The sequence below is a fragment of the Perognathus longimembris genome, chromosome 16 (assembly GCF_023159225.1).
Source record: "Perognathus longimembris pacificus isolate PPM17 chromosome 16, ASM2315922v1, whole genome shotgun sequence".
NCBI classification, from domain to species: domain Eukaryota; kingdom Metazoa; phylum Chordata; class Mammalia; order Rodentia; family Heteromyidae; genus Perognathus; species Perognathus longimembris.
In genome coordinates, this window is record NC_063176.1 from 395,083 (window position 1) to 419,125 (window position 24,043).

The 24,043-nt window shown below is 46.8% G+C and overlaps 1 protein-coding gene across 1 annotated transcript in view; it reads right to left on the minus strand.

Annotated features, from left to right (window-relative positions):
• Positions 1 to 477: 477 nt before the first annotated feature.
• Positions 478 to 24,043, minus strand: part of Shroom3 (shroom family member 3) — a 118,565-nt gene continuing 94,999 nt past the window's right edge. Inside the window, 6 exon segments of the mRNA XM_048364846.1 lie at positions 478 to 1,450; positions 1,592 to 1,864; positions 13,024 to 13,174; positions 16,036 to 16,526; positions 17,429 to 18,227; positions 20,380 to 20,453. Of these exon segments, the coding sequence (XP_048220803.1) occupies positions 1,082 to 1,450; positions 1,592 to 1,864; positions 13,024 to 13,174; positions 16,036 to 16,526; positions 17,429 to 18,227; positions 20,380 to 20,453 (2,157 nt within the window). The 3' untranslated portion in view covers positions 478 to 1,081.

Below are 24,043 nucleotides of genomic sequence, written 5' to 3' on the forward strand. Positions count from 1 at the left end.
TGCCAACTTGGACTACAGAATCCCAAGTTGCCACCAGAAAACCACCATAGTACAAATCCAGAGGTTTTTACCAAAAGTATAATTGATAGGTTTGACAATTTAGGAAAACCAACTTTTAAAAACCATCACTGAAACAGCCTGATAAATATATCTCACTAAGTAAGAAATCCTTAGATCTAATTGTGTGGGATGACTGCATGGATGTTTTGCATTCGTGTGGATTCTGAACTTCCTTCTCCAGTTGTATAGGTTTGAAAATTTAGCCATAGGAAATACTGTGGTGAGCATGTTGCTTCAAGTCTCCCCCCTGCGAAAAGGAGGGGGTTCTGGCTGGCACAGGAGAACTGTGGCCACAGCAGCGGAACTGGGATTCCCTCCGTTGAATGCAATTACAGAATACCTGCTGATATTTATAAAATAGAATCAGACAATTCACAAGAACAAGAAAAGAAAAAAATGAGTCTCCACGCTTGGTGCGACTGTCTTTGGAATTCTTCATTAAGGTTTTCACAAAATACAAAGCTCAAACATAATTGTCTACATCCACCACAAGATAGAATCAAATAAGTGGTTAGCACACAGACATAGTGATCTTCATTTTAAAAAATATAAATAACAAAGTTCAAGGCTTTACAACGGTCTTCTCGGCGTGTGTGTCTTTTTAAGGCGTTGCGTTGTTGACCCCTCCTTGAATGGTACTGGGCCCTGTCATCAGGGCACACTGCCCACCAGCGAGGAAGGCCACGGGGGACATTCCTGAGGGTGACGCTCATCTCGCTGCCTCGGCCTGCTAAAAGCGACACGACCAAACAGGAGCCATCCACTGGTCACAGTTTCATTAACTTTCCTTCTGCTACTAAGGGGCAATAGAAAGGGGGAAGTTTCCAGCAGCATCCAAGCTCTCAGATCAATTGGGAAAGGCAAGAAGGAAAAACAGGTTTCTTCCTGGACAGAATTTTCTTTGTGCTATCCAGGAAAGCCCCTACAACCCAGAGTTTACAGGGTGGTTGACAGTGAAACACTGTAGATTAAATAGTGTTGAGAGAAGGGAGGATCGTTAGGTGGGGTCTCTTAGGAGAGGTTAAAGTGGAGAGGCTAATGTGGGGCGCAGGCCAGTGACAGCGCAGCTCCCAACAGGGGTCCCTGAGCTCGGGAGGTCTGTGGGCAGAGTCAGGGCCCCGGTCTTGGGAGTGAAGCCGGAGGGAAGACTCTCTAGCAGACACCTGACCTGCTCCTGGCCCAGCTTTATCTTGTCATCTAGTTTCCGCTGCTCGATAAGGAGTGTTGACTTCATTTTCACAAAATGCTGGTAATCCTGGAGTTGCTCCTCTGAGAGGTAATTGGCCAGGATGGCCAACACAGCCCGCTCCCTGCGGTCCAGGTTCTCCTTGAGCTCCCTCGCATCCTCGTGCTGCCCGGCCAGGACCTTCCTCTTCTCATTCAGAGAGCTCTGCCAAGGCAAGATGGGAAGATGAGCACAAGGCGTGAGGAGGGGCGGGGAGGGGAGGGGAGAAAAGACTGTGTGACTGCACCTCTCATGCGTGCACAGGCTCAGAGAAAGCTCTCTCAGCCGTGCTGCTTGGCTACATACCCTCTCTTCGTTACTGGCATCTTCCCCAAGGCCACTCAGGACGTTCTCCACCCGGGCGAGGCGCCCCGAGAGGGACAGCAGCAGGTTGACCACCTTGTCCAAGTCCCCTATGAACATCTTGTACTTGTCAAACTCGTTGGGCTTGCACAGCTCACTGATTAAAGCCTCCACCTCTTCTCCTAAGGCGTTGTTAAGCTTGATATCCATGAGCAGACTCCCCTTCGCTTCCTGGAGGGTCTCAAGTTTGTGGGTGAGGCTTCCGATGAGCTCAGCCTATGGCGGAAGACATACGCGTAGAGATGAGCCAGCAGGGTTCACAGCTCACAGACGCATGGTGTGCGTTATCAGGGCACAGCGGAATGTTCCTACCCCCCGCTATCCCCAACTCAAGCTGTAAGTCTGTGTGTGTGTGTGTGTGTGTGTGTGTGTGTGTGTGTGTGCGCGCGTGCACGTGTACGCATGTGCGCTGGTACTGGAGCTCACAGTTAGGCTCTGGGCACTGTCCCTTAGCTTTTTCAGTCAAGGTTGGCACTCTATCACTTGAGCCATAGATCCACTTCTGGCGGTTTGGTGGTTAAGTGAAAATAAGAGTTGCCAAAACTCTCCTTCCCCCGCTAGCTTGAAACTGCCATCCTCAGATCTAGGATTACAGGGTATGAGCCACCAGCACCCATCCAGTCTCTCCTTTTCCTGAGCAGCTACACCTGCCTTTCTCTGAAACCTATTCAGCCTTCACAAGCTAACACCTGCCTGACTGCACATCGTGTTCTCGTCCTCGGCATGTTTTCCAACGGTCAGGCTGTACTGCAGTTTTGCCTTCCCAGGTGGTTTGCTAGTGACTCACACTGAAAGTCCCTTTGTTGGCATGTTCTTGTTCATACAACGATTATCCTGGGTAAACAGGAAGGTAGTGTAGGCCCAACAGCCTCCTCTCCCATAGCTTAGCATGCTCCTTTCCTAAGCAACACGAGGCCCATCTAGAGAGGGCAGTGAATCATCAGCCCCCACCCCCTTTCCCTTGAGATGGCATTCCTTTAGGGCAATTACGACCACAGAAGGCAACAAGATCCCCTCAGAGTGACCTCCGGCCCGGGAGGCTGCAGGATCCCTTATCTACCATTTGGACAGCAGCCATCAATCCTAGCCCGCCATGATGAAGCCCCTGGTCCACACATCCACACTGAGTGAGGCCCCCACCTTCCAGACTTCCTAGGTTATATCTGTCACCCCAGACAAGAGCTGGCATTTCTCACTTCTCCCTAGGGAGAAAGGGTCTTGCCGGTCTCTTTGCTGGATATAAACATTGCCTTTGTTCTTTGGTACCTGGATGTCTCCTGGTGTCTGGCAATGTCTAATATATTCTAACAGGTAGGCTAACTTGTTTTTTGTTTTACAAACACAAGAAGAATGACTGGATCTTCCCAAGGTCTGAGAGGCGAGCTGACTACTATGAAGCCCCCTTCGTAGAGCAGTCGCTACACGTCACATGTGGTGTGAGAACCTGTGCTGCCTCATTCAGCACGCTTCAGCACTGCCCCTCCCCCCATCCTGCAGAGATGACTCCCCCTCACACAACGGGCAAGGCCAGCAAGACTTAGAGACGGCCAAGTCACATGGGTCAGGTAGACTGTCTTGAGCGCAGGTGGCCTGAGGGCCTCTCCTGTACCACCATTACACACACCGAAGCCCATGTCTTGGGTTCACTTGACCTCCCTGTCTCAAGTGGCGAGGGAAATACAATTTTGCCCCTAATCCCAAGTCACATACACCTATAAAACAGGCTACACAAATACCCAGCACATCTAACAGAAGGAATGAAGGAAATGTCCTTGTGATTTCAAGCCTGACTTCATTTGCATTAATAGATGTTACTACTTTGCTCCAAGAGAAATTCAACTTGACTTTTGTGACTTCATTTTTTTCATAGCCTAAGGCAGCCAGGAAAGAAAACAACCAAAAAACAAGCAAACACAAAAACAAAAAAACCCCAACCAAATACAAGTTTGAGCATGCTTAGGGAAGAGGGATGTGGAATGCTTGCATTACATACTTGAGTACCTAGGCTTGATTCCATTCAACACAAAAGCCAAAACCAAACCACACGTTCCAGCTCAAGCCACATACTTTAATAAGCCAAGCTGTAAGACTCCCAATGAAAATTTGGCCAGAAAAGGAATCAAGGTTCCAATCAACTTTTTGATTCTATTTTCATTTTTAAAATTGAGGAAAACAACCGGGGAGCGGGGTGTCAGTCCTTGTGTCTGGGAGAACCAAACATTCGGCAGCTTTTTGTAGTCTCTTCACGTGAGCAGTTAGGAACACCATCGTGGCGATCCAGAAAAACCTTTATTTCTCCATGATCTGCCCCTCTGAGATCCTTGTTCCTTATCCTGGAAACAAGCACGTTTGGCTGGTGGCTTAGTGTATGCCTGCAAGACAGCATGGCAGGGACCCCGGAAGAAGGCCTAGCAGGGTGACGGGCTAAGTTCCTCCGAGGAGAAAAGCACGGACGCTGGAATGGAAAGCAGCAGGAAACAGCACTGCAGGCTGGGTGTCACCAGGACCCCGAGGGACAGGGCAAAGACCAGCCAAATGTCACTGCTATTCCTCAGGTAGCTCATGAGACGCTGGCAGCTACCCGCTGGCAGCCCTCAAGTTTTTTTCTTTTTTTTGGCCAGTCCTGGGCCTTGAACTCAGCCTGAGCACTGTCCCTGGCTTCTTTTGGCTCAAGGCTAGCACTCTGCCACTTGAGCCACAGCGCCACTTCTGGCCGTTTTCTGTGTATGTGGTGCTGGGGAATCAAACCCAGGGCTTCATGTATACGAGGCAAGCACTCTTGCCACTAGGCTATATTCCCAGCCCAGCCCTGAAGTTTTTAACCTTGTAGTGTAGAGCTGTTAGGGTGCTCACTCTAAATATTGTGACAACACTTTCTTGCAGAAAACTGGGTTACAACAAACCACACAAACCCCATTCTCAGGAGAAGGCCTTCTGCTCATTCTCAGGAGAAGGCCATCTGCTCATTCCATTTTTTGGCATCCATTACAACCTCGTATTCCAAGGAGGAAAATTTCTACAAAACACTTTTTCTTTTTTTTTTTTTTAAATCTGAATTGTGTGAAGAAAGGAAAGTAACAGGTAACAGCCTCATGGTTTTCATTATCATCCTTTTTTTTTTCCTTTTTGGGCTGGTACTGGGGTTTGAACTCATGGCCTGGGCACTGTCCCTTCGCTTTTTTTGCTCAAGACTAGTGCTCTAACACTTGAACCACAGTTCCACTTCCACTTCTTGCTGCTGAACAGGACAGAAGAGTCTCACAGACTTTTCTGCCTGGGCTGCCTTTGAACAGTGGCCCTCAGAAGCTCAGCCTCCTGAGTAGTTAGGATTAAGATGTACCCCACTAGTGCCCAAATGACTTGTTTTGAAAGTAACATTGTACGTCCTTATTCCTTAAAGCATTGCTAGTAATTTAATTCATGTCTTGAAAGAGCACTCATGAATGGCTTTCTGAGGCGGGACTCAAAAGGGACAAAGGTGACACGTATCCATTGGCATGTGAGCAGAAACCAGCAGATGGCCCTGGCGGGCGGGGGGGGGGGGGGGGGAGGCGGGGAGAACTTGAGCTCTTGAGGCTCCTCTCAGGGCCCTCGGCCGCCGGCAGTGTGCAAGGGGCAGCCGTGGAGTAGGCAAGGCTCGGCACGCAGGACTGCCAAAGGGCCTGGCATAGCAAACGGGGATCAGACGCAAGAGCCTCATCTACTAGGGCTTTCCTTTCCAGACCAGTTCTGGTTTTGACAGGCACAGACGCTGGTCAGACATAAGTATGTGTCAGGAGTTCACATGTGCTCTATGGACTTTGTGGTCTAAGGAGCGGTAGGAGAAGAAAATGTCTAGAGCGAGGAGAAGAGCGAGGCTGCAGTGGGGAACCGAGACACGTTGTGCGGCTTTTCACAGCTCAGCCAAGGCCTAACCCGCGGATTCCTGGGTGGTCACCGCAGGCTCTCCTGGCTCACTGGCGCACATTTGGATAGCATTTAAAGAGTATCTTTATTCTACCAAGCCCTTAACTATGAAGATTTGGATTTTAAAAATGCAGTGAAGAAGGATTTTGAATAACTGAAGGATGGCATCGGGAAAAGTTGGCTATAAAAAGTCATTTCTTTGCCAGGCAAATCTCTATTAAAAAAAAGTTTCCCAAACTACTAATTTCTACCAGCACAATTTGCTGGGGAAGAAAGGCATGGTGTAGATTAATAACAGTCTCTCGGGAACAACTTAATTTGATAAGTCATTGAAATATCCACTTCTTATCTGGCATCAATGGTTAACTCGGTCTGCATGAGATACTATAAGATAGTATGTTTCCAAACATAGGTTAACAGGCCTCCCTCCTACCTCACCATCTGCACACAGAAAGCCCTGCTGGGACCTTTTTCTCTGCCTCGTGGCTCCGGGATGGACTCAGTCTGAGTCAGAGATTGGGACTGACATAAAATCAGCCAGCAGGCTAACTGACTGTCAGTGCCTCAGTTACCCATACAAAAGGGTTAATACCATTTGCTAAATCACTGAGTTCCTTCCTGGCAGGCTCTGTTTAAGTGTCACTATTAATCCTCTATACGATCTCATGAGGTATTTAGTGTGCGTGTTGGTATTGAGACTTAAAACTTATTAGGGCTTGGGCACTGACCCTTATTAGCATTTTTGCTCAAGGTTAGCACTCTACCACTTGAGCCATACCCTCACTTCTGGCATTTTGGTGGTTTTGGAGATAAGAAACGTGAGGACTTTCCTGCCTGGGCTGGCTTTGAACCATGATCTGATCTCAGCCTCCTGAGTAGCTAGGATTACAGGTGTGAGCCACTGGCACTTGGTTGAGGTAGGTATTTTTGTCATCTGCATTCACTGATAAGCAAAGTGAGGGAGAGTAAGGTTAATGAACTGGCCTACACTAATCTACTAAGTGACAGAGCCAGGCTCAAATCCAGGTTGTCTGGTTTCCAGGCTCAGACTTGTAATCACTACAGTAAAATGAAGGCTCAGATGAAATAAGGCTATGCAAGCACTTGACCAAGCACAAAAGTATCACACATATTTGGTATTTTGTGTGCATGTGTGTGCTGGCCTAAGAACTGGACACAATCTGAAGACCAGGCTGTACTCATTTTAGGTAGATATACCCAGCTTCTCCCCACACATGCTGCTTGCTTTTTGCTGACAATGATGCCAATGGTATCATTACAAACACAGTTGGCTTCTGTTGGTCTTCATCTACAAATTCAGGCCTACTGGCAGCATGCAGAATCAGAGTAGGGAGCTGATGCCTGTGGCTCACGCCTGTAATCCTATTCAGGAGACTGAGATCTGAGGATTGTGGTTCAAAGCCAGCCTAGGCAGGAAAGTTCCTGAGACTCTTATCTCTTATTAACCATCAGAAAACTGAAAGTGGCCCTGTGGCTCAAAGTGGTAGAACACTAGCCTTGAGTGAAAGACCTCTGGGACAGTGCCCAGACCCTGAGTTCAAGTCCCACAACCAACAAAGAAAAAGAAGAAACAAAAAGAAAGACGCAGAGTGGGGTTTAGACTTCTGCTAGTAACAGCCAAAACTGGGAAAAGCCACCTCTACCTCATAGGCTTTGATTCTTTCTTTGGTTCTAAGTGGGAAAAGCAGGCTGATGCACACCATTGCTGTCTTTGGCTAAATTTCAACCAAGATTAGGCTCAGGGCAGTTTCTGTCCAGCAACTAGACTAAACCTTCATTGCCGGCTGTGTGACCTGATCAAAGCACAAAGACTAGAGGGCCTGAGCAACGGCAAACGTTCTCCACAAAGAATCCATGAGCATTTCCTCTGGAGGAGGCTTGCAGCCAGAATGCGGTCATGTCTACTGGGTGCCTTCTCTTGGTCCCAAGTATCTTTGGCAACAGGCTAGAAGCTGTATTTAAATCTCTCTAAGTTCCCTCTCCCAAATGGTGTCCCCATTTTTCCTGTTTCAGGAGCTAGGAAGTGAGCCCTGGTCCTGTTCTTCTCTCCCATTCTCCATCTCAGTTGGTCACCAGTCCTTGTTTGTTTTTCTCCAATTCCTCTCTTCCTCATTGCTTTTAAACTCCTCTGCATGGAGGCTGTCGCCACGTTCCATATCATGGTCAGGAGACCTCTCACCTCAATGACCTGCCAACAGGCCTCTCCTCCTCCTGCCTTCCTCCATGCACAGCGGTTGGAGTGATGGTTCTGGAAGGTGGGGGCAGATGAGGCTCTGCCAGCCTCTGTTCGCCTTATATTACAATTAAAATGCTAAGCCTTCTGGAAAGTTAGGTACTGCAAGGACTGTACCCTGAAGAAGAGCCGGGATACGTGGGCTTCCCGTCGCCTCGGCTTTTTATGTTCTAACTCTGACCTGAGACAGCCCCAGGGCCACAGCACTGAGAGCCAGGGGACAGGAAAAGCTGCTTTCTTCAGCTCCAGTGAGGGGAGGTGGGGTCCTTTCCAACCCCCTCTTCTTGTCCTCTTTCCTCTCCCAGCTCTGTCTCCCTTTGCTCAGCTAAGTGTTCGTAGCTGAGCAGTGGTGGTCCAGCACTGTCTGTCCAGGAGAAACCTCTCCTTTCTGCTCAGAGAAACGTGTGTGTGTGTGTGTGTGTGTGTGTGTGTGTGTGGTGTGTGTGGTGTGTGTGTGGTGTGTGTGTGGTGTATGTGGTGTGTGTGGTGTGTGTGGTGTGTGTGTGGTGTATGTGGTGTGTGTGTGTGTGTGGTGTGTGTGTGGTGTGTGTGTGTGTGTGTGTGTGTGTGTGTGTGTGGTGTGTGTGTGTGTGTGTGTGTGTGTGTGTGTGTGTCCGTCCCATCACTAGCCCCCTCTTCACTGAGGGTCTTCCCAGGTAGGTGTGGCACTGCGCAGGCTGCTCTGACTCCTGAGAAGGGTAGGACCAGCATTCCCTGGGGCGCCAGGGTGGGGAAAACACCAGAGGGAAGGAAGGGAGCGGGACAGGAAGGCACTCGGAGTCTGTGCAGGCGCTCTCGTGAGTCCTGCGCTCACTTGTAAGTTGTATACACCTGGGGCATGTCCACAACAGCACAGCAAAGGCTTCAAGAACTGAACTGTAATAGAAATGATGAACTTGAGTTCCAGACTAGCCTCGAAAAGTGGTTGGGGCACAGCATAATAATACAGGCTCTGAAAACGGCGTGGACGTGGGAGCCACCACTCAAAGGTGACAAAAGCTTTGGTGTAAACCTGACTATGGTCACTGCCTCCTGAAACCCGCACAAACGAACCAATAATTCTCTAAAGGACTGTAACAGAACTCAGAGTTAAAGCATACTGAAAATGCTCAGAATACAACACAGTTACTTGGTATACAAAGAAGCAGTACACTAGGACCAATTCTCAGAACAGGGAGTCAACATGTGCTAAATATAAGATAATCCTGCTATTAGGATCAAAGTCTTTAAAGCAGGTTATATAGGCATGTCCCAGGGTAAAAGCATATGCTCCTGAAATGAATGGAAAGACAGAAATTTTAGGCAAGGAAAAGTATAAAAGGAAATTCTAGAATATTACCATATTTGAAATATTGACAAAATGACTGGCTGAATGGGTAGGAAAGTGAGTGAAGTTGAGGGCAGATCCACAGAAATGACCCACTCTAAAGTACTAAAGGCAAAACCCCCTAAGCTTTAGGAGTACTATGAAAAGGTCTCATCTTGTCTCACTGAGTTTCTGAGAAGGCAAGAGATTAAAGCATAAAAATATTCAGTGACATGATGGCTCAAAACATCCCAAAGATAAAAATTTTTAGAATCAAGAAGCTCGGCACACTTCAAGCAGAACAAACACAGAGACGATCGTGCCCATAAACATCATCGTTAGGCATGAAGAAAGGCAGGCATTTAGATGACTAGCAGTTTCCCAGAAATGAAGTAAGAAGGAGGCTTAGCATTTTTTACATTGCGGGAAGAATAAAGAATGCTGAGCACAGATTTCCAGATGCAGTCCAAATGTCCTTCAGGAATGAAAGTGCCACGAAGACACTCTCTCTCTCCGGATGAAGAATTTGCCACCAGAAGATCTAATCAGAAAGAAATGTGCAAGGAATTTTGGGCAGGCTGAAAAGAAGACCGCAGAGGAACCTGGAACTTGAGGAATGAGGAGCAGCTGAGAACTGGAGAAGCCACCTAGTACACACCATTCTTCTGCTGGCTTTCAGAATGTGGGACTTTAAGGAGGAAATAATGCTCACCATCTTGGTAGGCTGTTTAAATAGAAAACGGGAGGGATACTTTGAAATGCTAGCATCAGCTTTTAAAAAATATTCATATGCTATGCAAGAGCATACTAGTATCTTCCATTACATTTTAGGTGATTAATAACCAAATACAAGGCAACAAAAATTAATGCTTTACAGAAGTTGCTGGAAGGCTACACTCTGTCTTGAAATAGTCTTAGGGACTATTGACCAAACATCACTTTTTAAAGCCATGATTAGAAAAGTTATGTTGGCTATCAGGAAGCAGCTGATTTCCAACTTTACGCGGAATATGTCATGAGAGCCATCAACACTGTCCTCATTTAAAGCTCACATATGTGGTTTCCAAATCAGATATATGAAGTCACACCAATGGAAATTCCAGGACATAGCTAGGAACATGTAATCATACGCTGAAACAAACACAAAATGTCAAAGAGCTCTGCACCGCCACGCCGTTTCCCTGTGCCACAGACGACCTTCTCAGCCTCACTTCCCCCACGGGGCTTCCTTTATAATTTTTCTGTTTGATCATGTTTTATTTAATCTTGAGGCCTTTTATTGTTATGTTCCTAATTGCCAACACTTTCTCCTTCCTCTCACAGCACCTGGTTTTCCTTCTCTCAAGTTTCCCCGTCTCGATGTCTTTTTCTCTCTAGACTCAGGTGGACGCCCTCTCCCAGAGAGCTCAGTTCTCCCTTCTCCAGGTAGCCTTCCCCACCTCCATCCTCTGCCGCAGCAGTTAGAGTGTGCGTGTCAATCAGAAGGTTTTCAATGCTGTCCTGAAGGCATCCAGCTCCAGCCCCAGCCCATGGGCTCCAGGACAGACCCAGGGCTTGCTCAGGTTTGCAAAGAAGGGTCTGGAAGCAGGAATGTGTGTTCTCAGTGAACCCATCCTATGAACCTATCATCTTACAAATTCACTTCAGCTCCAAGCCATTTACAGCCTCAGAAAAAGAAATTGGAGGAAGGGGCTGGGAATATGGCCTAGTGGCAAGAGAGCTCGCCTTGTATACATGAAGTCCTGGGTTCGATTTCCCAGCACCACTATATATAGAAAACGGCCAGAAGTAGCACTGTGGCTCAAGTGGCAGAGTGCTAGCCTTGAGCAAAAAAAAAAAAAGAAGAAGCCAGGGACAGTGCTCAGGCCCTAAGCTGGCCTAGGACTAGCCAAAAAAAGAAATCGGAGGAAGAACAAACCAAAAAAACTCTGAATGAGAGCTGGGGACCCACACCTCTAATCCTAGCTACTCAGGAGGCTGAGATCTGAGGATCATGGTTCACAACCAGCAGAAAAGGCCACAATACTCTTCCATTCCTAGCAAAAAGCCAGAAGTGGAGCTGTGGCTCAATTGGTAGAACGCCAGCCTTGAGTGTAAAAGCTACGGGACAGTGCCTAGGCCCTGAGTTCAAGCTCCAAGGCTACCACAAACAAAATACAGTACTACATAGAAAAACGCAGCCCACACCTGAAACATAAGTAGAATTTCCTATGAAAATTAAGTAGTCCTATATCCTTTCACATTCTTAAAATCTAAAAATACATTTTGCCACATTATCATCAGAGACAGTGATAATAAAATGATGAAAAAGGGATTAAAACCTAACATTAAGATGAGTAACTTGCTACTGTAATTCAGGTATGTTGATAGCTGAAAAGAGGACAACAGACATCTCTATAAATATTTAGGTTGCCATGGCAACATGATCCATGCAATGGTGTTTATGTGGCTCTGTCCTTGGGGCAAACACAGAGAACGGGGGTGCTGAATAGAGTGATGGGGACAGAGAAGTATCTGGGTAGAAACCTGTATCTTCGAGGTGGCCCATGATCCCAAGCCCCCCAGACCGGGAGTGCTAGGAAGAAGAATGCTTCCAATCTCTTCCTATTTGGTGTTTTATGTCCTACGCTTCATCCAGTAAGCCTTGGGAGACAAAGAGCAAAAGAAACAAAGCTTCGCTGAAAACCTCTTTGATTCGCTACACGAAGCAATCTTGAAATGTCCGTTGAGCATGCGTGTCTGGGTGCAGGACAGCTGTCAGCCAGGTGGAGGGCAGAAGGAAAGGGGAACGGCAGGAACGTCTGCCTGAGACACAGCCCGGCCCGGCCCATGGTATGTGGGAGTAGCATGGTCATTTTAGAAATGTTTGACATTTAAAATCTCTGTAGGAGGACCAAATGCTAACAACTGAATTTCCAACTATGCTCTTTAAGCTCTTCATTGAAGTATTACAAAGAGAGCTGGGGAATGGATCATGGCTAGACTCTCTTCTTTTGTATTCAGTATTTTTACTTTTTAAATCGTTATCGTTGGGCTAGGAATATGGCCTAGGGGCAAGAGTGCTTGCCTCTTATACATGAAGCCCTGGGTTCAATTCCCCAGCACTACATATATAGAAAACGGCCAGAAGTGGCGCTGTGGCTCAAGTGGCAGAGTGCTAGCCTTGAGCAAAAAGAAGCCAGGGAGAGTGCTCAGGCCTTGAGTCCAAGCCCCAGGACTGGGGGGAAAAAAATCGTTCTCTTTAAGAAGTTGTAACAAGGGGTTACAATTTTGTAAGTCCGTTTACAAGTATATTCTTCTTGGTCAGTGTTACCCCTCCCTTTGCTTTCCCAACCCTCCCCTCTTGTATCCCTACCCACAAGTTACACTTCATTTTTTACACAGTATATCTTGAGTTCAATGACTACATTTTATTACCCTTCTTCCCTCTGTTCCTGTGCCCCTTTTCCCACACCTCAAAAAGGGAAAACAGAATAGATTTTCAGTACTGTTCATTGAGGCGCTGAAGACGAAACCCTGAGCCTTGTGCAATGCTAGGCAAGGACTCTACTACTGAACTATAACCCTAGCTTCCAATTTTCCTTTTGATCATAAACTATGCTATGAAAACCACATGCACTGCTGCCAACAACAGTTGTTGGGACCCTTAGCCTAGGAGGTGGGAGGCTCAGGTCCAACTTGTAGCTAAGACAATGTTAAGAGGCTTCCTTCTGTCATTTGTAAGAAATAAAAATGACAGGAGCTTACCTGCTACTCACAGGAAACCAGAGTGCCAAGTAACTCCAAAGTCTAATAATGATGGTTTGGGCAAGGTCTGGCACTGCTAGAAGTCTTCTCCCTCCTGATTTGGGGACCTTTGGCCTTAATAACAAGGGGGAAGCAGGACAAGGAGCCCCATTCCTTACATACCTTTTTTTCATTGACATCCACCTGCTCCTCCTCTTCGTGCACCTCTTCTGGCATATCTTTGATTTTGTTCAGAAGCTCAGCCTTGGCAGCAGACACACTGTAGTAGGCAGGGCAGTTGACCAACAAGCCTGCTGCTTCCTTGTCTACACTTCTGGACCATAAAGAACACAAAGGACAGTCACATACACAGTGCACATCAAGGGCATCATCTGACCAGAAATACATAAAAAGGTCTATTGGATATCTTTCTCAGAAGTTGGGATGGGTTAACAAACATTTACTAATGAGTGATTCCTGTGTCCAGAACTTCTGAAGTGAAGCACGCTGGCAGTACTGGAGACAGCAGTGGGAGTCAGCACTCAGGCAAGCCCGTCAGCCCATTTGTTTCCTTGTTTCATAAAACGCCAAGACGGAGCAATAATTTCATCAATGGGGAAGGTATTTCCAGGTGCTGCTCACATCCAGGTTTTGCACTATTTCCTTGTTTTCTGCAGTTACCATCTTTCTGATGCCTATTGTATCGTTGCTTAGATACTTGTAAGTTTTCACCTTAAGCTGCATACCTATCTAAGCATGGAAAATCTGGAATGTGCTTGCCTAATACAAAATGTAAAATCTACTCATGGAGTACACAGGTGTTTCAAGGTTGCAGAAAAGAAGAGGATATTTTTTTAAAGAGTGGGACCAGGCACTAGAGGTTCAGGCCTGTACTCCTAGCTGTTCAGGAGGCTAAGGATCGCAGTTTGAAGCTCACCAAGGCAGAAAACAACTCTGTGTGATACTTATCTCCAATAAGCAGGCAAAGAGCTAGAAGTGGAGGTATGGCTCAAGGAGTAAATAGCCAGCCTTGAGCAAAAAAGCCCTGAGTTTAAGCTCCAGTACCAGGCATGCATGAGTATAAGCGGGAAACTTATTTATGCTTTCTTAGTTTACTGCAATCTGACCTTTCAGCCCATGGTTTATTTTTTCGTGGTGCTGGATAGAACCTGGAGCTTCACATATGCAAGGCAGCGTTCTACCCCTGCGCCCAAACCCAGACAGGAATTCAGATACCACTCACTAAATGACTCTACAGAATAAGATAAGTTTTCCTGGAGAGGAATTTTATTTAGTCTTGTATTATTTAACTAGGGACACACACACACACACACACACACACACACACACAGAATCATCTTCACTGGTTTTCTGCTTAATGACCGCCATCTAAGTAGAAGATCTACATTTAACCCAGTTGATGAGAAAATAGGGAAAAGTTCTTATTATACACGTTGTGTTTTCTGATGCTTTGCAAATGGGCTTCTTAGGTATCTGATTAAACCTTACAATGGCTGTCTATCTTCTTGCACAAGCTTATTTTCACCAGGAGATGGCGCCTGCTATCCTTCTGAAATCCTTAGGAAGGTTTTAGTAAAGGCGGCAGTACCATTTCACTTCCAAATTGATTGAGAAGAGTTCTAGGGATACTTGTAAGGATCTCTCCCTTGGTTTTGAACTGGGATTTGAACTTCTGGCTTTGTGTGTGCTAGGCAACAAGCTTTCTACTACTAAACCCTCTAAGGGTATATTTTAAAATTACTTAAAAAATTATTTTGCATGAATGTGCCATTATTACTAGTGCTTCAATCAGGGCCTGGGTGCTATCCTTGAGCTTTTTCTGCTCAAGGCTGGTGCTCTACCACTTGGGCCACACCTTTGCTTCTGTTTTTGTCTTTGTTTTGTTATTTCTGATTATTTCAGAGAAAAGAGTCATATAGATGTTCCTGCTTGGGCTGGCTTTGAACTATCCTTAGATCTCAGCCTCCTCAGTGGCTAGGATTATAGGCAGGAGCCTGGCTTCAATTAGGTTTTTGATGCAACTGCATGGAGTGCATTTGTGCTTAGTCGTGATCAGGTAACAGAATGACCACATGACAGCCACCACATCCCAAGATAAGTCATTTCATCTCAATTAGCCTCTATTTCCCAAATCTGAAAATAAAGGGAGGGACAAGGTAACTGTGGGACCTTACATGAGGATGGCCGCTAACAGAAGAATTCCATAGCCTGAAGTACTAAATTCCCTTTCTCCCTGCAAAACATGGTGTTCCTGTTAGCAACAGACTTGTGGTCAGCTGGAGATTTCTAAAAGGCAGGCTCAAATACGGATGAAACGTTCTGCTTTTCTTTTTTCTTTTGGTCAATTGTGGGGCTTGAACTCTGGGCCTGGGTGCTGTCCCTGAGCTCTTCAGCTCAAGGCTAGTGCTCTACCACTGGAGCCACAGTGCCACTTCCGAAACGTTCTGCTTTTATTTAGTCTGGAAGCTACTTGCTGCTCAGTTGCGATCTGCCAATACACACAATTTTCATTGAAAATGAAGATTTGATCCTCCCCACAGTAGTCCTTTAAGGAAGGCAAGCATCAGAGGAAGGAGTGAGACGCAGACTGTCCTGTTCTCTCACCCTGTGGGTGGCAGTGGATGAGCGAGAGGACGATGAGAGCAGAGCGGGGCCCAGAGGCAGGAGCACCACTACACCCTCAGCAGTCAGAATCGGAGCAGGTGAATGCTCAGTGTACCACAGCAGAAACACTCTCCAGGTCCCCACCCATCCTCTTTGTAAAGACTGCGTAGCTTTGGCCTTGGGGAGGCTTAAGTTCAAATCTAGGTGCCCTCCATCACGTGACCTTGGTAGAGCATGGCCCTCTGGGCGTCAGGTCCCTTCTTTGTAAAACACCTAAGAGAGGTAGCTCTTTCAGAGAGGTTCTTACGAAGATGAAATGAGAGAATATGTAAAGAAATGGCCACAGTGCCTGACACACAGAAGGGGAAGATGGTATCAGAGGCAATTACTCTGTTGTTGGACATCTGCCCTATCTTCCACTCTGCCACCGCTCCCCTAAGGCTGAGATGGAGTGCCACTCTTGGGCTCAGGATGTGTGGGAACAGAACATCAGATGAACATCCCTTGCCTGAGCGCTCTCCTGTGGAAGGAGGTCTAGCGTGAGCCTTGGGGACACTGCCAGGGCCTTACCTCTCGCCTTCACATCCCGGGCAGCTGACAGTTCTCTGCAGGGCCTTCCTCTTTGTGCTATTTTCCTTCAGCGTATTAACATTTCGAGGGAACAAGCCTTCCATCAAGTCCATCGTTGTCTTCATTCTGGAGTCCGGATCCAAAATGTCTGCCAGAGATTTGTCTTGGTGGACAATCTCCTTGGCCAGCGCCTCTGTTCGGCTGTCTTCTGAGGTCTTCTGAGGAGCAGGACTGACATTCTTTTCTCTATCCTGAGTTCCACCCACGGGTTCATGGGGGAAGCTTCGGGTCTGGCTGGGAGCTGGCTGCTCTGAGTCAGCAAGTTGGGGCTGAACACTCATGATGGAGCATGGGTTGCCCTCACTGGTCTCTGACCCTTTGATGGAACTTTGGGGTCTGGAAGCCAGGATCTGACTGCTTACTATGGGAGCTGCAACAGGCATGTGTCTTTCCCTTGTAACTGTCACCTTGGAAAATTTGCTGGAGCTGCTAAGGGTATAAAAAAAGAGAGGTAAGGGAAGAGTCAGCAGAAGGTGAAGGCGAGAGGGTAGAGGAGCGAGAGAGTCACTTCCCCTATCAGGAGAAGGGAAAGGAATTGATTTTGAGGTCATCCTCCCCCAATTTGGGCGTTACAAAGGACCTTCTCCGAAGCTCAGTCTCATTTATCTACAGAAGATGGATTTGATGGGAATCAGTTTTGGTGAAGGATGCCATTACATGCTAGAATTTTCTGAAAGATTGAGGTGAAGAGAAAGTAGTAGTGGCAAGTCACAGTTGTGGTATTGGGGTTACTACCCCAAGGGATTTGTTTTGATTTCTGTTGGTAGGAGGGTTCACTTATTCCCAGCACCTATGTCAGGAAATGCTACTTCCCTGTTCCCCTGTTCTTGTGGCTTCCAAAGAGCTTCCCCTAAACATCATGGATATTTAGCGCAACTCTTTGTTCCTATCCTGCCTGTGGACACAGAGTGGCTTTGGACAGAAAGGAGGCTACGTGTGTGTGTGTGTGTGTGTGTGTGTGTGTGTGTTAGCCTGTGACAAATGCACCTAATTTGTGTTTGTGTGTGTGTTAGCCTGTGACAAATGTACTTAGTTTGGGGTTTGAAGAGTGACATTCTATTAGAAAGGTAATATTTTTCACTTCTATATTCCTTTCTCTTTCTTTCTCACTACTTTAGCTCCTTGGTGCCTAACAAACATTGGCAGGCTCACCACCCTGGGCTAGCCAAGGAATCCGCTCTGCCAGTGACCCGAGCTGAGCTCGGGAAAAGCCCAGGTCTTTCCATGGGCAGCAGCAGGACTTGGGAGGCCTGTACGTGGATTTCTGTTAGTGAGGGCAGCCCTGACCCTTCTCCACCATGGCTTACAGGCCTGGAGATGACACTCACCTGTGGCCAGGCTCCTCGTGGGCCTGGCTATTGACCAGGGCCTCAAACAGCGCTTGGGGAGGAGGTGGAGGAAAGTCATCCGCAGGATTCACTGGGGTTTCCTGGCTCACTGGAGGAGGAGGTGGGGGAAGAGCTTCGAATGTAGGGCTGGAGGTGGCCTTGTGTAAGTCCTTCACAAACACCTCGTCCTCATAGTCCTCCCGGAGAGGTGGGGAGGCCTGCAGGGCTGACTCGGAGATGCGGAGCGAGACCCTCCCGGCGGTGTCTGGGTCCCAAGTGCTGCGTGGACTTGGAAGACTGGGCGGCTGCTTGTGGTAGTGCTTCGGGTTTGCAAACTCGGGTACCGAGGCATCCAGGGAGAGGCTGTCCTCTGTCGCTAGGGGAGCCCACCTCACCCGAGGGGGAGGGGGCCGCTGGGGCAGACTGGCCCTCTTCCGCGTGCCTTCTTCTACCCCATGCTCTGGGCTGGGAGGCGGGAGCAGACCGTCACTTCGGTGGGTCCCTCTGGGGGTGTAGGGTGCCAGAGGCTGCCGCCCTGCCTGACCGTCTCTGCCACTCTGCGGATCGGAGGCCAGCTGCGAGCAGTAACTGGGGGGGACAGGTGAAGGCAGAGGGGAGCTGCGTGGGGTCAAGGTGGCAGCCCGAGTGTCTGGGAGGTGCTCTTGCATTCTGCTGGCTTTGGCACACTCCCTAGGAACAGAACAAACACTAGCTGCTTTGCAGGCTGAGCTGTCCCAACGTGGGGCGGGCGGATGGAGGGGCACCGGAGTCTCTTCTCGGTCTCTGTTGGAACAACTGAGCAACCTGGAATAGGGCACGGACAAGAGGGCAGGCACTGAACTCAGGTTCACACAGCTGTAGATGAACAACACAAAATGGGAAGGACCACAAACAGCAGCTACTCGCTGCTCTTCCCCTGGCTGCTTAATAGTCAGAACAAAGTAGGATGAAGGCCTAAAAAATGTCCCATGCCATGCCGACGTTCAGGGCATGTCCTGCGCATATCCCCGCCCCCCCCCCCACCCCCGCGGCTTTGAGGGAGGGGCACCTGGGGAGCAGTGCCGGGCCTTTTTTTGTTTGTTTTTGCCAGTACTGGGCTTGAACTCGGGGCCTGGGTGCTGTCCCTCAGCCTTTTCATTCAAGGCTGTCATTCTGACATTTGAGCCATAGCTTCACTTTTGGTGTTTTGGTGGTTAACTGAAGACAAGAGTCTCATGGACTTTCCTACCTGGGCTGGCTGTGAACCATGATTCTCAGATCTCATCCTCTTGGATTACAGACACAAGCCACTAGTGCCTGGTAAATTTCAGTTTTACTTAGTTTTACAAAGTTTTCTCTGAGTCTCCTTGTGTGTTCATCTCCTAAGATGAACAACAGAGAGGGGATCTGAACGGAGGAGCTCATCAAAAGCAGTGACCTCTGAAGAAAGACGAGGGTACGAAGAAGCAAAAATGCTGCATGATGACTCAAACTGTTCTCTAGACAGCAATATTTTTTTCCTTTCAAACATGGAAACAAAAGAACAAGAAAACAGACTGCAGCACTGGCAGCTAGCAACACAAGAGCTAACAGGCAGATTTTAAAAATCTCCAACAAATCATTTGTAAGTGCCATATCTGTAGTCCCTGACTCGAGAACAGATGACACTCCTTCCTAGGAGGGAGCTGTGAGCCAGTCCCCATCACAGCACCACAGCTGCGGATCACGCAGCCTGCAGAAGGGAGCTCTTCTCCACGCCAAAGATGCGGGTGATTGATTAAGCAACAGCCCATCTCCCTCCTGGATGCAGCCCTCCCTCCCCCTCACTGACCCCTCCACACCGGAGAAGGGCAGTGTGGCCTCTGAGGACAGAGGACTCCACAAGGAGGAAGTTGGGCACCCAGAGGCAGATCCTCTGGGGGTGGTCTTTACTTCACGGCATGGTTGAATTGAGAAAAATGGAAAAACTGACTTGAACAACCATGCAAAGTAGCAGAGGTTTAAGTACATTATAACTAATAATAATTTATGATAGCAGACAGCTCTATGAGGCTGTAGCACTAAAACTATAAAACTATGGATTGTAGTTCAAGGAAAACCCTCTTTTTTTTTTTTTTTTTCCCCAGTCCTGGGCCTTGGACTCAGGGCCTGAGCACTGTCCCTGGCTTCTTCCCGCTCAAGGCTAGCACTCTGCCACTTGAGCCACAGCGCCACTTCTGGCTTTTTCTATATGTGTGGTGCTAAGGAATTGAACCCAAGGCTTCATGCATACGAGGCAAGCACTCTACCACTAGGCCACATCCCAAGCCCCAAGGAAAACCTTCTTGGGACATCTGTATTTACTAAGCTGTGAGTACATAGTACAAATTGTTTTTAAAAAATTGTCTATTAAACCTTTCCACTCAGAAGACATGATTTTGAAGGCAAACTGGTTTTCTTAAATGACTTCTTGCTGCCTTTTCTCTCTCCTGATTATGAGAGGTCATTGTTCACTCAGGTGGCTTCCTGTACATTTGTCTTGCTCCATGAAGCAGTTCTGGGAATGCCTACACCTTCTCTGGATCTTCTGTCACCAGATCTGACCTGCGCGTGTGCACACGCGTGCACACGAGTGCACGCATGCGCACGCACCCCCCCCCCAGAGAGATTGCCCATACAAGCAAGGCCCCATGTGTGCAAGTCACCAATTATCTATTAGAGAAGCATCACCATTAACAATCTTGACAGCCAATTTGATAGAAATCAAATGTTTCCTCAACAGCACTCACTCAAAGCCCATTTCTAAGAATGACATTTGGTCATTCTTGGAAAAATTCAACTTATAAATAAATGAAATGTTTCCCACAGGCTATTGAAAAGGCAGCCTCCAATGTTATTCAACATCATGTCCCATTTCCAGCTCCCGTCTAAAGGACCAGGAGTAGATTAACCCCGAGAGCATGCACAGGCAGAGGGCATCAGAAGCACATATACATACCTAGATCCAGAGTCAGCCGGGTCACAGGGATTCTTCACAAAACCAAAGCCACTGTCCTCCCCCAAGAGCACATCCTTGAAAGACAACAAAGGCACAGCCTAATTACCAATAAATAGGTGTTTGCAATTAGCCAGTAGGGTGCAGGGAGGAGGAAGGAAGCTTAGTTTATTCTTCAGTATTGTCAAGTACTGTGGCAGCACTCCCATATACTTTGTATCTTTTAGTTGTTAAAGTTCTAGGTAGTATTACTATCTCCACAGCACCAACCAGGAGATAGGCTCAAGACCCAAAGTGGCAGTCAGGATTTGAACTTCTATGTATCTACCCTAGAGAAAATGTTTCCAAGCAGAAGTCTGATTATCTCCCAGAGTTCAAATGACTGCACTCCTTGAAATGCAGATGACAATAACAAGTCCAATGGCAGGAAGGAAGCATGAGAACTGACAGGAAATGGAGGATTATTGAATCCTGAGAAAAATCTCAAGTATTCTGAGGCACCATTAAGTACTTTGCAATCTATGAGTTATGCGCCTGGAAAGAGAGAGAGGGTGGGGGGGGGGGTGGGGGGGCTTGAGCACTTGCTCAGAGAAGAAAATCAGCCTACAGAAATTTCTGTGCCTCATAAAACCTTCTGGTCTTTTATACCCTCCCCCTCTCCCCTATCCTCTGTTGACATGGATATGCCACTTTGTCAGTCATCATCTGGAATAAGCCCCAGCCCCATTTGAACTCCCAGAGCAGTAAAGTTTATATATGTTTATATCCTTTGCATTTTAGTATGAAATGAACCTAACTTCTGTATCCAAATGATGTGGCCCCTGAGTGTCAACTTTGTTGTTTATCTGAGTATGCATAAAATAAAGGAAGTCAGATTTAGTACTAGGTTGGAGAGAAAATTCTTTAAATTTCCTGTAAACCAAACCATTTGAACTTAAGGAAAATGCATTTCCAAACCAAAAGCCCATGGAGTCTAAATTCTCGTTGTATTTTTCCTTTTCATACCCCCCCCCTTTTTTTTTGGAATTAGTCCTGAGGCTTGAACTCAGAGCCATGTGTTGTCCCTGAACTCTTTTGCTCAAGGCTAGCACTCTACCACTTGAGCCACAGCTCCATTTCCAGCTTTTTGGTGGTTAACTAGAGATGTCTCATGGACCTTCTTGCTAGAGCTGGCCTTGAATATCAAACCTCAGACCTCAGCCTCCTGAGTACCTAGAATACAGATATGAACTGCTGGCACCCAACTTCTCATTGCATTTTCGATATTTTCTATAAAGAATATATTAGAGTGGAGAAATGTATTATGAGAGAAATATCAGGCACAGAATTATACCAACTTGGTGGGTATTTATTTTTGTCAATTATCTCAAAACTGATTTAAAAAATACTTGCAAACTTAGCATTGTAAGTGTATTGAATCCCAATCCTCATTCTTTGGTCCCATGTTAAGGCATTCTAATATCTCCATGGCATAGAAATCTTTTAAAATTAAGACATCCATATGAAAAATCCCATTTAAGTGTTATAGTAATGGATAAGTGTAAACATGAAATAATTTCACTGTATGACAGGAGGTAAGCTGTTTGATTCTCGCTTCCCTCCCCTATTTGAGCCTCTATTCGCAAGTCAGCATAGCATAGGGACTTAAAGGACTCTGAGGTCAGTGTATAGGGTCAAATCATGATTTTCAACCCACTCGGGCCAATTTCTTACCTTCCCTGGACCTCTAATCCTCTTCTTTAACACAGAGGTAATAATACATAAGTAATTCCACTGATACATATACATATAATACATGTATGTATATATTATTACTAGGGCATATATATAGTTACACTGATATATGTAATTGCACTAATGACACACACACACACACACACACAGAGCTATTACTAGGAATTGAACTCAGCACCTGGGCACTGTTCCTTTGCTTTTTTGCTCAAGGCTAATAGTCCTTTACCACTTAAGCCACAGCACTTACGGGTGTTATACTTTATGCTTAGTATAACAACTGGTGGGCACACGGTAAAAATTTGATTATGGTTAATCTACTTGTATCTTCACACTTCATAGTGTTGAGGGTAGAGTCAGACTGACTCTATCTCAGATTAGTTAAGGAGAGCAGAAGCTGACTCCATCTTCACTAAGATTTCCCCCACCCCAGAGCTTTAGGGTTGAGAGATGTGTGCCCTATCTGCTCCAAATCCAGGAAAGGTCCCCTTCGCTGGGGTAAGACTATGTAAACTGCTTGACCACCTGCATTGTGGAACGGTCAAGGTTAAAACCTGTGCCCTTCCAGGAAGGAGCGACCTAATCCCTCCAACACACCCCATGAGTAAGTGCAATAGTTGAGGCTTAACAATCCCACTCACGTCCGTCCGCTTGCTTTGTGAGGGGACCCTGAAAACACTTGTTTACCAAACACCAGAGATGTGTCCCAATTTGGACCACAATGATAGGTTAGTTCAAACAGATACTATGTGGCAGGTTGTAACTCCACTGGCCACCTGCCTGTGGCCTGGCATGACTATGCAGTTTCTCTGTAAGTGTTGTAACCTCACTGGCCACCTGCGTGTGGCCTGGCATAACCATGTGGTATTTGCCTTTATAACCCCAAATTGAGGACTGCTCGGGGTCACAGTGTTAGCTCCTGAGTCTGTGCTGCGTCCCTGGCTGGTCAGTTCGCTTTTTGCTTCCCCAATAAATCCATCTTTTTGCTTGAGACTGTCTCTGAGTGGTGGACTCTTGGAGGAACGTGGAACCCCCTCCCTCGAGCCCCGTAACTGTAGGAAGTTGACTGTTAACTATGCCTAAACTTAAATGACTGCGTATTGAGAGGTGCTAGAAAGGGCTTACTAGCTGAGCTAGAATCCAGCCCTTTGGTGCCCAATGTTGATTGGACAATTTCCTCAGCAGCTAAACAAGGTCTGTTACACCATCACAAAGTGAATGTCTGTCCTCCCAAATACTGAGAATCAGAGAAGCTGCTCACTCAGCATCTGGAAATAAATTCTCACCAGTGATCTTATTTCTCCCAAGGGCTGCTATTTAGATGCTCTGCTATATTTTCGTCTATGCAAAAAAGAGGGGCAAATTTAACATTGAAGGAGAACATTTGAGTCTTTTTCTACTGCTCTGCAGGGCCTACCCACTTTCAAGAGTTTAAGTTTTCCAAGGTCTACACAAAGTTAGTAAGGCGTGCTCTTAAGCTTCATCCTTACTATCTACCTGGTTCTATAATTACACTGTTCAAATGAGGAGGAATTTAAAGCCAAAAAATGTTTTAGACAGGACACCGAGCTAGCTAAAGGGAGAGGCTCAACCTTGCCAAATATATGAGCAGATCTCTGGCTATTTGCAGTTCGGTCATTATTTGAGGCTGAGAACAACTGTCATATGGGGAACGGATTCCCATCATGACTTGCTTCTGGAGACAGAGTGTCCACACTAAGGGAATTCTGAGAAGTAGTCCCTCACCAAATGCTGACAATGGCAGAGTACCTGCTGAATATCTATGACAATAACAAGAAATACCAACTCTAATACCAAGAAAGTAAAAATAAAAAAAAAAGAAGGCTTAAAGAAGTGGCTCAAGTGATAGAGTGTCTGCCTAGCAAGCACAAAGCCTAAAATACAAAGTCCAGTAAGAAACAAAAGAAACTCATAA